At 43.1% G+C, this 14,019-nt stretch overlaps 1 protein-coding gene across 8 annotated transcripts in view; it reads right to left on the bottom strand.

Annotated features, from left to right (window-relative positions):
• The window catches only part of GOLIM4 (golgi integral membrane protein 4), an 80,051-nt gene that overhangs the window by 14,923 nt on the left and 51,109 nt on the right, over positions 1–14,019 (bottom strand). For 3 of the 8 annotated variants that reach the window (XM_033429582.2, XM_033429581.2, XM_033429577.2), the window contains 7 exons: positions 12,269–12,351; positions 11,358–11,441; positions 7,796–7,954; positions 5,282–5,614; positions 3,170–3,411; positions 2,396–2,478; positions 442–551 (listed from right to left, as the gene is read on the bottom strand). In XM_033429582.2, coding sequence (XP_033285473.1) covers positions 442–551; positions 2,396–2,478; positions 3,170–3,411; positions 5,282–5,614; positions 7,796–7,954; positions 11,358–11,441; positions 12,269–12,351 — 1,094 coding nt within the window. The remainder of the gene's footprint in view (positions 1–441; positions 552–2,395; positions 2,479–3,169; positions 3,412–5,281; positions 5,615–7,795; positions 7,955–11,357; positions 11,442–12,268; positions 12,352–14,019) is intronic. The other 5 variants (XM_004270580.4, XM_033429578.2, XM_012533308.3 and 2 more) reach the window with 4 other exon arrangements.

A 14,019-nucleotide genomic window follows, 5' to 3' on the forward strand; every position in this document is an offset into this window, starting at 1 on the left:
AGAGTCACATGACATACATTCACACCCTAGCAGACTGCTCAACATGCTTCATAGTGGTTAATCTCCTTTCTCTGGTTCTCTCTCCAACTCCCACACTTGCTTTTTTTTTTTCTTTTCTTTTTCATCTTTCAGAACTACTACATATTTCAATGCCTCTTTTTTGCTTTTCTATTTTAATTTGACTAATCTGAAAGTCCCCAGAGGGAAACTCCTTGGATGTTTTCCCAGAGCAACCTTTAACCCATTCTCATCACACACACCCCCCATGGTTTACAGTTAACAACATTGCTCATATCATATAATTGTGTAAGCCACCTTCCTTCTGTGCTGATGAAATAACAGACATATCTGGAGCCAGAGTCACGGTGTCGGGTAAACCTTCACGTTTCCTTTCTGCCTTGTGAGTTCCCAAGTGTCACGACCGGAAGAGAGGACACTTACATCTGCCTCGGATTCTGGGTCAGCTTCGTGGGGCCCTTGTTCTTGAAGCTCATGTCCATTCTCCGGGTCTTCTTCTGCCTCGTCTTGGTGCTGGTTGTCTCTCTCGTAGGCTAGCAAATCAAAGGAACTAATATCAGTCTAAACAAACCAGACAGGATTCTCCCTTTGAAAGCAAAGCAAAGTCACCAGCGGGCTTTCCTGCAGACCACTTCACCCGCTCTCTCCTCCTGCTAGGTTAGCTCGAGATAAGGTGTATGTTTCAGCTTTTCTGGAAAAGTTATGCCCTTTCCCCAGGCCTTGTGTCTACAGAGATAGTGTGGAAAGGCCTTGTGTCTACAGAGACAGTGTGGGTAAGTGACACCATTCTAACTCTCCCAAAACAAATGTTTACAACAAAAGCGGCATTTCCCCCCCCATTATGCCAAAAACAACGATCAAAACTTTCTTGATAAGATAAAGCCCAGTCAATTGGACATCGCTAAAATTGTCAACTAATTTTTGGTAATGTCAGAGAAAATGGCAAGGCACTGAAAGAAGAAACTGATGCTATTTCAGGAAATGAAAGAAATAACAACCCCATTTGTGGAGCTAAAAAAACAAATTCAGCCCGTCGTCCTGTGTTCTCTGAATTGGCGGTAATGATGATGCCACAAGCACTGCACGCTTATACTCACACACACATTTACTTGCTACGTTTTGAACAAAGTTATTTCAGTTAAGAGAATGTATTGACAGATAAGAGCACACAAAGAGAGGAACAAATAACTTCTTTCGGTAAGATGCAAGAGGAAAGGTTAAGTATAGGGAGAGTATTCAGCCTGTAGAAAATAAAGATGCAGGTGACTTTCCATCAGGTTTCAAGCGCACCAAGGGATCCATTAAATAAAAGAGAGAACAAATGGTTCTCTAGTCTTACTGATAATGGAACCAAAAAGCTTAAAGTGCTGCATGGGGGGACATAAGGAAAACAATGTCTTGACGATAAGGGCTATAAAATATCAGAACAGGCTGTAGAGGGAGTTTGAGTAATCACCTTCCTTTAGATTCTTTAGGAAAGGATACAGAGCTAAGTGTTAGTGTTGCCAGGGAAACGGTTACTGTCTAGTCCTATCATCACAGTAAGCGGTATTTGATAAATGACACATAGATGCGCCCTGCAAATGAAAGCTACTACTGACTTAATTTGAAAAACTTTCAAGGCAATAATCTAAACACCTCCAAGGTAAGAAGAAAATGTAGAAGTTTCCCAAAGTATAACAGTCCTATGACAATGTGTTAGAAATAAGTACTTAGCATACAAAATGCTTAAACTACCATTTCCTCTCTAAAATGTCAGAGAATAAACGGATTATCTTGCGTGATTTAGGCTACCAATGTGAACTGTTTGGGAGGATTAAGAAAAGCATACCAACAACAACAAGACAGATGGTAGTACGCACCAGGTATCCTCCGCTTTTTGAAAGTTCGTTTTATGTCACCTCACTTTTCCGAAAGACCTACATTAGTACCTGTTTTGGGTAACCGAAAGAATTCGGAAGAGGATTTCCAATTTTATGGAAAAAGGTGAAAAGCAAAAATAGCGACTAGTGTTGGTCCTGCAGCGAGAGAGAGAGAGAGTCTCGTGGAGACCGTACACACCCAGAGCAGAGCAGTGAGAGTGGCATCGTCCGTCCCGCTCCTTCCCCAGGACCTACACTCAGCGGCTCAGCATCAGCCCCCAGAGCTCTGAACTGTGCCTGTGAGCACCTGTGCTTTACCTCGATTTACTCTGTGTATCCCTTAGCAAGATGTGTCCTATGGTAATGGCTTCTTTGCTTTACACCATTTCAGTTTACAAAAGGTTTCACAGGAACGCTCTACTTTCAGAGAGTATGCAGATACACATATAACTCTGAGTTGATATTATATATTACCAAGCAGTTTTATTAAAACATTCATCATCTAAGAAGCTCACCACCTCCTTCCTCTTCCTGGATGCCCTGGTCCTCTGCTCCCTGAACAACATCATTATCTACAGCATCATAACGAGCTTGCTGCCTGCAAGGGAAACAAACAATCATCACCTCAGGGACACAAATTAAGTAGCACAGTTTGACATAAGTCATTTATCTTTAAAGAGAGTTATCAATGAATTTTTCGACACTTTTTGAAAAGCCATAAAAATATTTCTTAAACTTATCCAATTAGGTTTAATAAAGATTCCAGATACTTTCAAAACATGCCTTATAAAAGATAAAATGCCTTTCAAATGATAAAATAAAATGAAGTTAGCACAAAACCTGATAGGTTATTTTGAGACATACACTGTCTTTTTTTTTTTTTTTTTTTTTTGGCGGTACGCGGGCCTCTCACTGTTGTGGCCTCTCCCGTTGCGGAGCACAGGCTCCGGACGCGCAGGCTCAGCGGCCATGGCTCACGGGCCCAGCCGCTCCGCGGCATGTGGGATCCTCCCGGACCGGGGCACGAACCCGTGTCCCCTGCATCGGCAGGCGGACTCTCAACCACTGCGCCACCAGGGAAGCCCTACACTGTCATTTTTAAGCAGGGGAAAAAAATATTGATTATTCTGAAAATTCAATGTTTGGAATGTAGTTTTCAGGTAGTGGTTCTGCCTCAGCTACATGAGCAGCAGGAGCCCCTCAAGTTCACGGGTAACAAATACAGGAAGCCGTCTCTATCCTGCTTGTGAACGCCAGAGGCGGGCTGCCTAGGCCCATCAGGAGGCTACCGTGTCTGCTCCGGGCGCTGCGGCCGGCCCTCGGCGAGCCCAGCCTGCCTCTGCTGGGCCGTCTCCCTGGCGAGGAGCTGCGGCTGGTGCTGGTGCGGCAAGGGCCCCTGCAGCCTCTGCTGGGGCAGGGCCTCGTGGCGCTCCTTCGGCCGCTGGGCCTCCTCCACCCGCCGCACTGCCAGCCTCTGCTGCTCCTCATACGGCGACTGGAATTTGGCGACCGGCTTGCCCGAGGGATACACCTGGGGAACAGAGAGTCGCTGCAGAGCAAGAACTGTCGGGTCCCCTGGGTCCTCCCTTCGTCCCTTTCGCGCGACACGCGCAGAAGGCAAGGCTGGTTTGTGAACACCTATCTGTCAGGTCAACTGTCATAATGGTCCAAAGCCACCCCGCGGCTGGACTCCACTCCTGTCTCCCAACGCTCTGAATCACCCTTGGCTTCTTTCAGCAACTGGTCTTCTCCATTTGTTGGCATTAAGGCAGATTTTTAATGTGCTCCCTCTCAAATGGAGGAGGACGCAACAGAAGAAATGTTTCAACCCTAATTAAATTTATGCTCAGAAGGCTCTGGTATATGTGGGCACGTAATAACCTCAGACTAAATGGGGCGATTTGTGAGCTGAGGCTGAGGCTAAGGCTTTCCCATGAAGCCTAAAGACCTAGGGAAGCTAATTAACTCTCGCAATGCATATACTAATCTCAGGCTAAGCGGAGCCAAAACATGTCAAATTTCAGATTAGGGTGGAAAAGCAGAGAACTGCTTTTCTTCAAAGAAACCAAAAATGGATGAGAAGAGAGAACTTTCTGATTAAAGGAAAACCTGATACAGGAATTCTTAAACTCTGCTTCCATTAAGCCGTCTACCACTCCCTCCTCCGCCCCCCTCTCCCAACTAATACAAGTCCACACAGTTCTCACGAAAGGGAACAGGGTGCATGGTTGAGGGAAATTAAACCTAGTGGGGAATTACCTTTGAGGAAAGCTATGAAGGACCCAAGACTGGGAGAGAGGCTTCTTCATGCCACCTTTGCAACAATTTAAGAGTGCACCCGCAGGGGGGCCTTCACACCTGCCCAGCCAAAGCCTCTAGCGGCTTGAAGTCTTGGAACGTTCGAGGCCAAACAAAGCTTCAGAGCTATAAATAAAAGGTGACCAGCGTCCACGTAAGGGCCAGGTAGCCTACCGTCAGGTATCGCCTTCGAGGTTGTGTAAGGAAGGTACACCTGGCTGCACTCAGGGTTGCTTTCAGTTCTTTAAAGTCTCATTTATAATAATAATGGATGTTTTTATGGGTCTTACTTATGTGAGAGGGGAGTGCTCAGTGGTGGAGCCTGAGCAGAGACTGGTTAAACACACTCACTCACCTAGTGGCATGTCCTTAAGTCAGCTTTCTGATGACTTGCTAACCACCCTGAAGGTGAGCATGCAAAAGCCAACATAGGATTTGACAGTAAGTAAGTGAACAGGGAGAAAAGTACCCTTGACCACAGAAAATGCGTCACTTCTCGGCCTCAAGATGCCCACGGGGCTCGAGCACAGACTGGAAGGTGCGGGATGAGGTGCCCATCTACTCTCCTACTCTGTTAAAGGGGTGTGACTGAGTCTCTCTCACTGCGCACTCTTGACAAAGACAATACATACACACACGCATAGCACCTTCTCTTTTCCCCAACCGTCTTTCTGGGATAAGGTAGCTATGCTACTAACATCACAAAAGAACATTTAAATAGATACATGTAACATTTAGCAGGATCACCCCAATTTTATTTTATAGACTGTTATACACGAGGGCTTTTTCCTTAACACAGCTGACCCTTGAACAGCGTGGGAGGCTGGGGCGCTGACCCTCCGTGCAGTGGAGAATCTTCTTACAGCTTTCAGTCGGCCCCCTGTATATAGGGTTCCTCCATAGCCTCCCTCCCTATAGGGGCTCCTCTGGGCAGTTCCCCACGTGCAGGTTCTACTAACCGCGGGTCTTGCAGTGTTTACTACTGAAAAAATCCTGGTAGGAGTGAACCCGTGAGGTTCAAACCTGCCCTGCTCAAGGGTCAACTACACGTAGACACAAAGGCGCACCCCTTATCCCAGGTAACTGGCTGGATGACCTCGTACCCCAGCGCGAGCCTGCCCTTCCAGGAGCCTGGCTTCCTTCCGCTCACGCCGTTCCGCCCACTCCCGGTTACGCTGCTCCTCCAGCGATGGGTCGTGCTCCTCCGCGAGGTGCTCGGCCTGCCCGACCTGCTCCATCGCCTCTTCCTCCAGGGCCCTCCTGTGCTCCTCCTCCGCCGGCCGCCCCTCGGGCTCCTCACGGCCCGCTTCTCGCCGGGTCAGTTCTGCGGGCGCCTGGAATCCTGCCTCCTTCTGGGTGTGAGGGTAAGGTTCTGTTTCCTCCGTTCTTCCAGGGACTGCTTCATGGTTCTGCCACACTTCGCTATTTCGGGACACCTAGGCCAAGCACATCACTGGAAATGACACTCTTCTATTTCGAAAGCAGTGATAGAATCTCTTTATTACCATGTCTACGGGGTTACAACATAAGCAAAATCCTGGAGTCTAGAAATATAGAGTCCTAACTGAAAGGTATGGCTGCAGTGGAGTCACTTAACTCTTCTCACTGTGTGATCTCACCTACAAAATAGAGACAACGTAAGCAAAATTTCATCGTGGAAAGAATACCGTAAATAACCTAAAAGTAAAGCCTATAAGTGACCACATCTCAGTAGACCCTACCCTCAAAAGCAATCTAACTCCTGTTCTCCCTTAGAATAAAAAGGGAAAAACCCTCATACTTCAAGTGATCAAATACGTAATTTTCTTCAAGGTAAATTTTGTTTTCAATAATTATATGAAAAGAAAAGGATAAGATCAAATAGAGGGTGAGCTAGCTTTGTTTTCTGTTAGCAAATATAAAAAAAAGAATGCCATTACTAATGGACACCCATATGTTGGCTATAATAGTGCCCATTAAATCAGGTACAATTAAACATTTCTGACGTATTAAAGTGGTATTTCTTTGTAAACCAGAGGAAGTCTTTTGTGAGTACTTTATATTATAAACACAGAAAACTCTGAAGAAAAAAAAAAAGATGTGTCTTTTCACAGAGAACTCCTCTTCTAAAACTGGTTGATTTAAATCAGTTTTCTCTGCAAGTTTCAGAGATTTCTATACGGTCTTCATTACTTAGAAAAGAGAGGCAAAAGAGAGATGGTATAATATCAATAGGAAAATGTGTCACTGTCCTCCCTCCCACCAACCTTCTTTAGCAGAAAGAATACTTTCTTTGGTCAGGTTGCTGTCCCATAATTGAAATAAATGTGAAGCCCTGTTCCTAAATTAGCAGAAACATAACTTAGAAACTGGATTGTATACATAAACAAATAAGCCAAGGGAAAAAGTCCTTTCTCAGACATCTGAGGGCGGCTTTTGGAGGTGTACATTTTACCAAGTCCTTGCATACCTGACAAGTTTGAATTGATACTGCCCTGGCTTTACAGGAAATATTTCTCTGAAGGGCCCTAAGTGCTTTCCAACACCTGTCACTTATCTCCACAACATCCCCGTGAGAAAGGTTAGAGCAGATGACTATTATCTCCACCTCCCAGATGGAAGAACTAAAAAGTCTGAGTCTTTAAAAGCTTAATCCAGTAAACTGGTAGTTAAACTTAGATAGAGAATAGAACCAATTTCCACACCAGGGCTCTGGTTGTGTTTTCTTAAGTTAGGAGCAACATAAGACCCAGACAAAGAACAAGCATCCAGGGGGATACAGAACCTGTGAAGGAATGCTTTGCTCAGACTGAAGATTCAAACGAAGTCCACTCACTTCAACTTAATTATTCCCATAAGGTGATGAGAAGGTGAGCTGGGGAAAGTCTTCTCAAACATTCACTGTTTAAAATGACTTTGTCGGGGGAAAGATAATCATACTTGCCATTTTTATTACAGGTGTGATTGCATAAACAACTCTGTAAGAATTAATCATATGGGCGACACCACTTTTGATGTTTCACTTGGGAGATATTCTTAAGCAACAAGGCTTAATTTTATGAAGAACAGGAATACAAAAAATGGATTCTGTGACTAGCACTTATACTCTTGTAGTTTTATGAAGGCTATATAATACGAACTTTGACATATTTTGTATGGACCAAGTACAGCATCAAGTTCAAATATATTATCAGCTTTAATACTTAAGTGGGCTGACTGTCATATAATATCCTCATGATCATTTAACCTTCTCACTCTACCCCCCCCAAAGAAAAACCCCTAAAATATTCAGACATGACAGCTCCTTTCAAACAAATATACCCACATGAAGAAAGACAAAACTAGTTCAGTCTTTTCCAGGAAACAGAACAGCAGTTCTCAAAGTGTGCGTCCCCAGCCCAGCGAAATCAGCTAGAAATGCAAATCCTCAGGCCTCACCCCAAATTCACTGAACTGTAAACTGTGGGCTGGGGCCCAGTTATTCCTGTTTTAACAGCCCTGCTAGGGACTCCGATATATGCTAAAATGTGAGAACCGGTGTTCTGCAGTTAGAGCTGGCAATATTTAGAGCAGTTCACCTGAGGACAGCTTGACAGGGAAAGCGACCTGACCACAGATGACCAGTTCATGCCTCTTACCTCCCGAGGCTCTCCAGGTAACTTGTCCCTTGTTGCGCTGTCACCTTGTGGAGAATGTGCCACCTGGGTAATATTCTGCTGCTCTGTTTGTTCTGGTTTTCGAAAGCTTGGAATCCTATTCAGAGTGTCTTTCAGTTGTTTATATTCTGCAACTTGAGTCTGCATACAAATTGCACAATTGGATGCAAATTGCACAATTTGAGGAGGGAAAAGGATATCATTCATAGATGGTTCACTGGAAGACTGGACAAAAATATTATACCTAAATGCAAGAAAGGAAGAATACGCAGACTGTTTCCATGCATTAGCTATACTTACTTGGACATGCTCAACCATTTATAAGCACATGCAAATTAGAGTTAAAGGGAACAGAGAAAAAGTATCTAAGACAGATGTTAGTTTCCCGTGCTACATTAAACTAAGTCAGGATTTTTATATATAAATTTCTAGTCTAAATATCATTATTAAAAGTAAGACAGCTATGCAATCAGTTTTATGACATTAAACTCTATTTTAAAATTGCACAATTATGTAAATATAAGTGCAGATTATCTTTTACCAATATGGTCTGAGTAATACTTTTCAGCAGAAAAGAACCATAGGCTTCAAATAAGTAACTGAATATACATGTAAAATCACTCAGGCCACCCTCTTCTTCCAGTCAATACGTGCTCACAAAGGGTCCCTTCCTCTCCAGAGCGCTTCCTGTATTGTGCTCTGCAGTTTTGGAAAGCAATAGCATAGGCATGAAATGAGGCTGGATTTTTATTCTTCAATTCTGAATGTCCTTTTCTTCTAGAGCAACAAAGGCACTAATGAAGGCATAGGTCTAGAATATACTCATATACTCATATGTGTGTACCCGTGTGTATATGTGATAGGGGGTGTGTGTGTGTGTGTGTGTGTGATATTTTTAATACAAGAAGCTAGAAAGACGGAAAAAATCAAACACTTTAAGTAGGAAAACCAAGAGACTATACTTAGCTCATCATATGCACCAACACCGTAACCCTAAAACAGAAATACTGTGTGTGTAAACACACACTCCATGAACACAAAGAACCCAGAAATCTCTTCTGAAAGAAAGAGCCTGCTGGCCAGGGCCGCTGCCCTCAGTGTGCACAGCAGACGGGGAGTCGAGGCTGGTGAGTCGTGCTCCTGCGGCCACAGCTGTGCACCTGTACAGTGCTCTCCCACCCCCTTTCTGCCTTTTTCTAATTCACACAGAGGTGAAGAAGTCTGCTTGCTAAATCTGTCTCAGGGGAGTGCTTCTTTATCATTTGAACAAAGGCGTGCCAAACGGCTAACAATGGCCCTTAGCCCAGAAATCTACCAAAACATTTGCAAACCAACTTTGGAGGTCAAAGAAAAAAAGATGACATCCACACAATGATACTTTTAATAAGATAAATATGCTAGTCTTTTTTTCTTTCTCCTCCTCCTAGATACATAACCTTTGAAGGCAGCAATGCTGTGGTTCTCAAATACTAGCATGCATTAAGAATCATGTTAAATTATGGAAGGATCATGTTAAAAATGCAGGCTCCTGGACCCCCCACCCTAGAAATGATGATTCAGTAGGTCTGGAGCAAGGCCCAGGTAACTGTGATACAGGGAGTCTCCACAAATTCCAGCTGAAGAGTTAAGTGTGACTTTGATGTCCCTAAGCTTCCAGCTTGGTTCTGGGCAATGATTTGGGGCCAGCTACAGTACTCCTTTTTGACCTTACTTTATTTAGATATAAAAAGGATACAGTATTATATAACTCAGTAGGTTGTGAATAGTAAATAAAATTCTGTACATAAAGTTATTATGATAATCCCTGATAAATTGTAAACTCTCAAATTCTACTCTGTTCCTGCTTTCTCCCGCCCTTAATTATTCCATTTAAAAATCAGGTTGTCGGGCTTCCCTGGTGGCGCAGTGGTTGAGAGTCCGCCTGCCGATGCAGGGGACACGGGTTCGTGCCCCAGTCCGGGAAGGTCCCGCATGCCGCGGAGCAGCTGGGCCCGTGAGCCATGGCCGCTGAGCCTGCGCGTCCGGAGCCAGTGCTCCGCAAAGGGAGAGGCCACAACAGTGAGAGGCCCGCGTACCGCAAAAAAAAAAAAAAAAATCAGGTTGTCAAGGCAGAATCTGATGATTTACATGAGAGATGTAGATGCCTGAAATAGCAGTTGTTTTCTGAGCAGATCTGGGGAAAGTTTTAATACGGGGGTAAAAGAGCAGGAGAAACTTGGAGGCCCCACCCAAAAGAACCAAAAAGCTATTGAAAGAAATAGAAAATTATATGTAAGTTAAATAAAAATATTTTTTCTGTTGCAAAACCTTGTCGGCAATACTCCCAGGATGCTTACGACAGAATCTGGCTTTGGTCATTAAATGAACTATTTTACTTATATTTTTCTGAATTTTCAAATTGTTGCTTAGTCTAGTATTTATGGCTATTATTGTACATAGAATATTCAAATTGGTTTGTCACATTTTTCAGTATGAAAAGCAGCCTCACAGAAAATAATAATACTTGGTAAAAATTTTATAAAGAAGGTTTTGAATGTAATAATATCCTCTAAAGTCAATTTAATTTATACCCATGGAAAAAAATTACCACACAGCTACAGTTTTGTAGGGAGATAATCAATGACTGCCTTGAAAAAGGGTCCCAGAGACACAGATGCTACAGCCTCTGAGATGAATCAGGGCCCAGCATATGATTCTATTAATAATTTTATAAAGACAAAAGATAATACATGGTCTCCTGGTAAGCACAGATAGTTGGTTTTCCTTTGCCCTTTTCTTTTAATTCTTCCAAGAGAAGAAAAGTGAAGACCGGTGATTAAGAAGACATAGCAACTAAACTAGCCATTCTTATTTCTTTGCTTCGACTAGAAAGCTGTATAACACTCAATGTGATATTACTTTAATAAGCTCTCCAACACTTGTATTTGTTCACTTGTTCATTCAGTAAGTGTCTACTGAGGGCCTGCCTTGTGCCGAGGACTGTTCTAGGCTTTGAACAAATGAAGCTTACGACCCTCATTTTCCTTCTCTATTGACTTGAGAGCTCTTCTTATTTCCTGTAATTTGACCAAACAACACATAAGCCTAGTCCCCAAAGCAGTGTGTGCGGGCTGTAAAGCTGGGAGCAAGGGAGGGAGGAATAAAATATAGAGCTTGACAATAATTTATTTAGGTAGCTAGCATCATCAAATCCTACAGATCATATAGCAAGCGTCAATACAGGTCACACGGTGGCAAAAGACCACATATGTGGGATAATTTCTGTGACTGAAACAAGTATTAGACTACTGCATGCAGGGGCTGGAGGAGGGTAGAAAAAGTAATATGCACCACACTGCCAGTGCAAAAAAAAAAAAAAAAAATCAAAGGTTTATTTAATATTCTCTTGATCGAGTTTTGAAAGCATGCATGATCTTCAGGATCAGGAAAGCTCTGTCCTAAGGAACTCAGTGAAGCCTGGCCTTTAAGAGACTACACGCACAGAGGAATTCAGAAATGTTAAGCAGACTTAAAAAGAACCCAGAGAGGCCGCTACCCTTCTAACCTGTGCAGCAGCTAGTGCACTCTTGTGGTCTTCCAAAGTCACTACAAGTTGTTCATGCTCGGAGAGTAAATTCTTATGCTGTTGCTACACAGAAAAGAATTTTACAGGTTGAGTTTTAACATTCTAGGACAAACTCCTCTTGGGCAGACAGTGGCATGAACACCCAGATGCTGCTTGCTTGCTGGTTTGTTTGTTTGTGCAGTATTTGTTAAGTTCCAAAATCTTTGTAGAGGGAAGACTATGATTAATGTATTCCACAATCTAAAATGTGCTACCCAAATATCACAATCACTTACAGTGAAATCAACACACAAAGAAAAATACCTGTTATTAATAAACCTTTGTAAATAAAAAGCTTATTAATCTAACAAACCTGCAACATTACAGCCATACTGGAAATAAGTGAAAAATATTATTAATAATATTTGAATTAACATTTTTATTATAAAAACATTATAACAACAGTGCAGAATATTTGAAAAATAGATGGGGAAATATATAATCCCACTATCCTTAAATAAGTTACAAACGATTTTATATGTTTCCTTTCGGTCTTCTCTACATAATTGTATATAGCTATCATAATAGCCTGAATTCTACTTCATGTACTTATTTTTCACTTAAGATATTAAAGGTATTTCTGTATTGCCAAAAAAAAAAAAAAGCTTATTAAGATTGAACCATCTAGCAAAAGAATCATTTCAGTACTAATGGAAATGTTGGGATTTCCAGACCATCGTTTAGCTTATGATACAGAAATGGTAAAAGTATTGGGCCTGGTCCGGTTTATGCAAAGCCCAAAATAACAGTGTGCATTGTAAAGCATGTCAAATAGGGAACGACTTTTAAGGTCACTCTACAAAGTAAAGCAGGCAAACACTAAACAGTCAAATGCTGGGTATTATTTTTACCTTGACATCTTGCAGCTGTGTGTGCATGTCCTGATGCGCTCTCCTCAGCTGTCTGTTCTCTTCTCTCAAATTGTACACGGATTCTATTTTAGAAAAAGGGAAATCATGCGTAAAGCCCTGGGCCTTTTGGGCTCTTGATTCTATTATTTTCACATCTAAAGCCTCACATAACTTTTTCTAGGATCGTTTTGACCTTTGACAGTACCATATTCCAAATCAACAAAACCTATACCATTTTGGGATGTGGCATGGATTCAGCTGGACAACCCAATACAATCTGGTTCAGTGGTTTCAATACATTTAAACAAGCTACACGTCGTAGAAGCTAAGGATTGTTAATTAGTCCTGTGCTAAAAATGAAATGTTTCTGTTAATAAGCAAACCCTTAGGAATGAAATGTAATGGGTAGGGGTCATCTAAGATTTTGATCTCTTCACAAATTAAAAACAGGGCTATCAAAAAGCAAAACCACATTTCTCATAGCATGAATAATTTCCACAGTCCCCAAAAGGTATTTCAGTTACAAAAGCAACTCAAGAAATAAACAAGAGACAGAGAGACACCCCATCTGCTCAAAACTTCTAAATATATTTTCTTTCTCCCACCATTGAGTTCTTGACGGATCCAAATTCTCCCTCCAATAGCTATAGGACAGTTCTTTCCAGGGCTACCATGTGAGACTGTAGCAATCAGAGTGAAGTCTTAAAACCTCCTGAACCACAAGCTCCACTGTCCGGGGAACAACCTCTTGCTAATTTTCCCACATTTTCAGTATCTGGATGGTATGAACTGGCAGCGCTTGGGCTAAATACAACACACAAACATTGTTTTCGGCCCCTGCAGTGTTGGCCTACACAGAGTGTCTTCCACATTTGAAGAGCTGTCACCATTTAAAAATCCAGAATCTGGGTCTAATAAGATTCTGGCAACATTAGGCCAGTTCTCATGTGACAGCACTCGGCAGAAGTTAAATGGTGGCTGCGTGACCATAATGACTCATCTCCAACGGGAGATACTGTTGAGAGTGAAAGGGGTGCTGTTAAGAATTATGCTGGGACAGCAGCAGGTGTGGACCTGCGCTGTGTTGGGCAAACCGTCCCCAAAGTGGCAGCCACTTGCTGCAGGCAGAACTTTATGTCTCCAGGGTGGCCCTCAGCACAGAAGGAAAGTTCCAGTCACCATCCCGCCTCATACTTTCTGTCCACTTTCACTCCACTAGAGTCCCTGCTTGATCCCTGGGCACTGGCTTCGTGATTGGGTTTGGGGAGAGATCAAGAACAAGGTGGGAAATGTGGCCAGTGGTTGGGTTGTCCACCTACATGTCATACCGGATTTTCTCAAAGGTCAAAACAGGACACTGCAGGGGCTTCCCTGGTGGCGCAGTGGTTGAGAGTCCGCCTGCCGATGCAGGGGACACAGGTTCGTGCCCCAGTCTGGGAAGATCCCACATACCGCGGAGCGGCTAGGCCCGTGAGCCATGGCCGCTGAGCCTGCGCTCCGCAATGGGAGAGGCCACAACAGTGAGAGGCCTGCGTACAGCAAACAAAACAAAACAAAACAAAACAAAAACGGGACACTGTGGCAATTGAAGAGGACCACAAGTGTGTCATTAGCTGGATGGGCCCTCAGTCTACACACAGGCACACATGCACTTGAAATACCCGAACTTGGCTGACTTTTAAAGGAATTCAGTTTATAACCTTAATGACGGTGTCTCCTGTGCCTTTGCTGTGTAACCCTGAGCAAGTTAC

Source organism: Orcinus orca, chromosome 5 (assembly GCF_937001465.1).
Source record: "Orcinus orca chromosome 5, mOrcOrc1.1, whole genome shotgun sequence".
Taxonomy (NCBI): Eukaryota; Metazoa; Chordata; class Mammalia; order Artiodactyla; family Delphinidae; genus Orcinus; species Orcinus orca.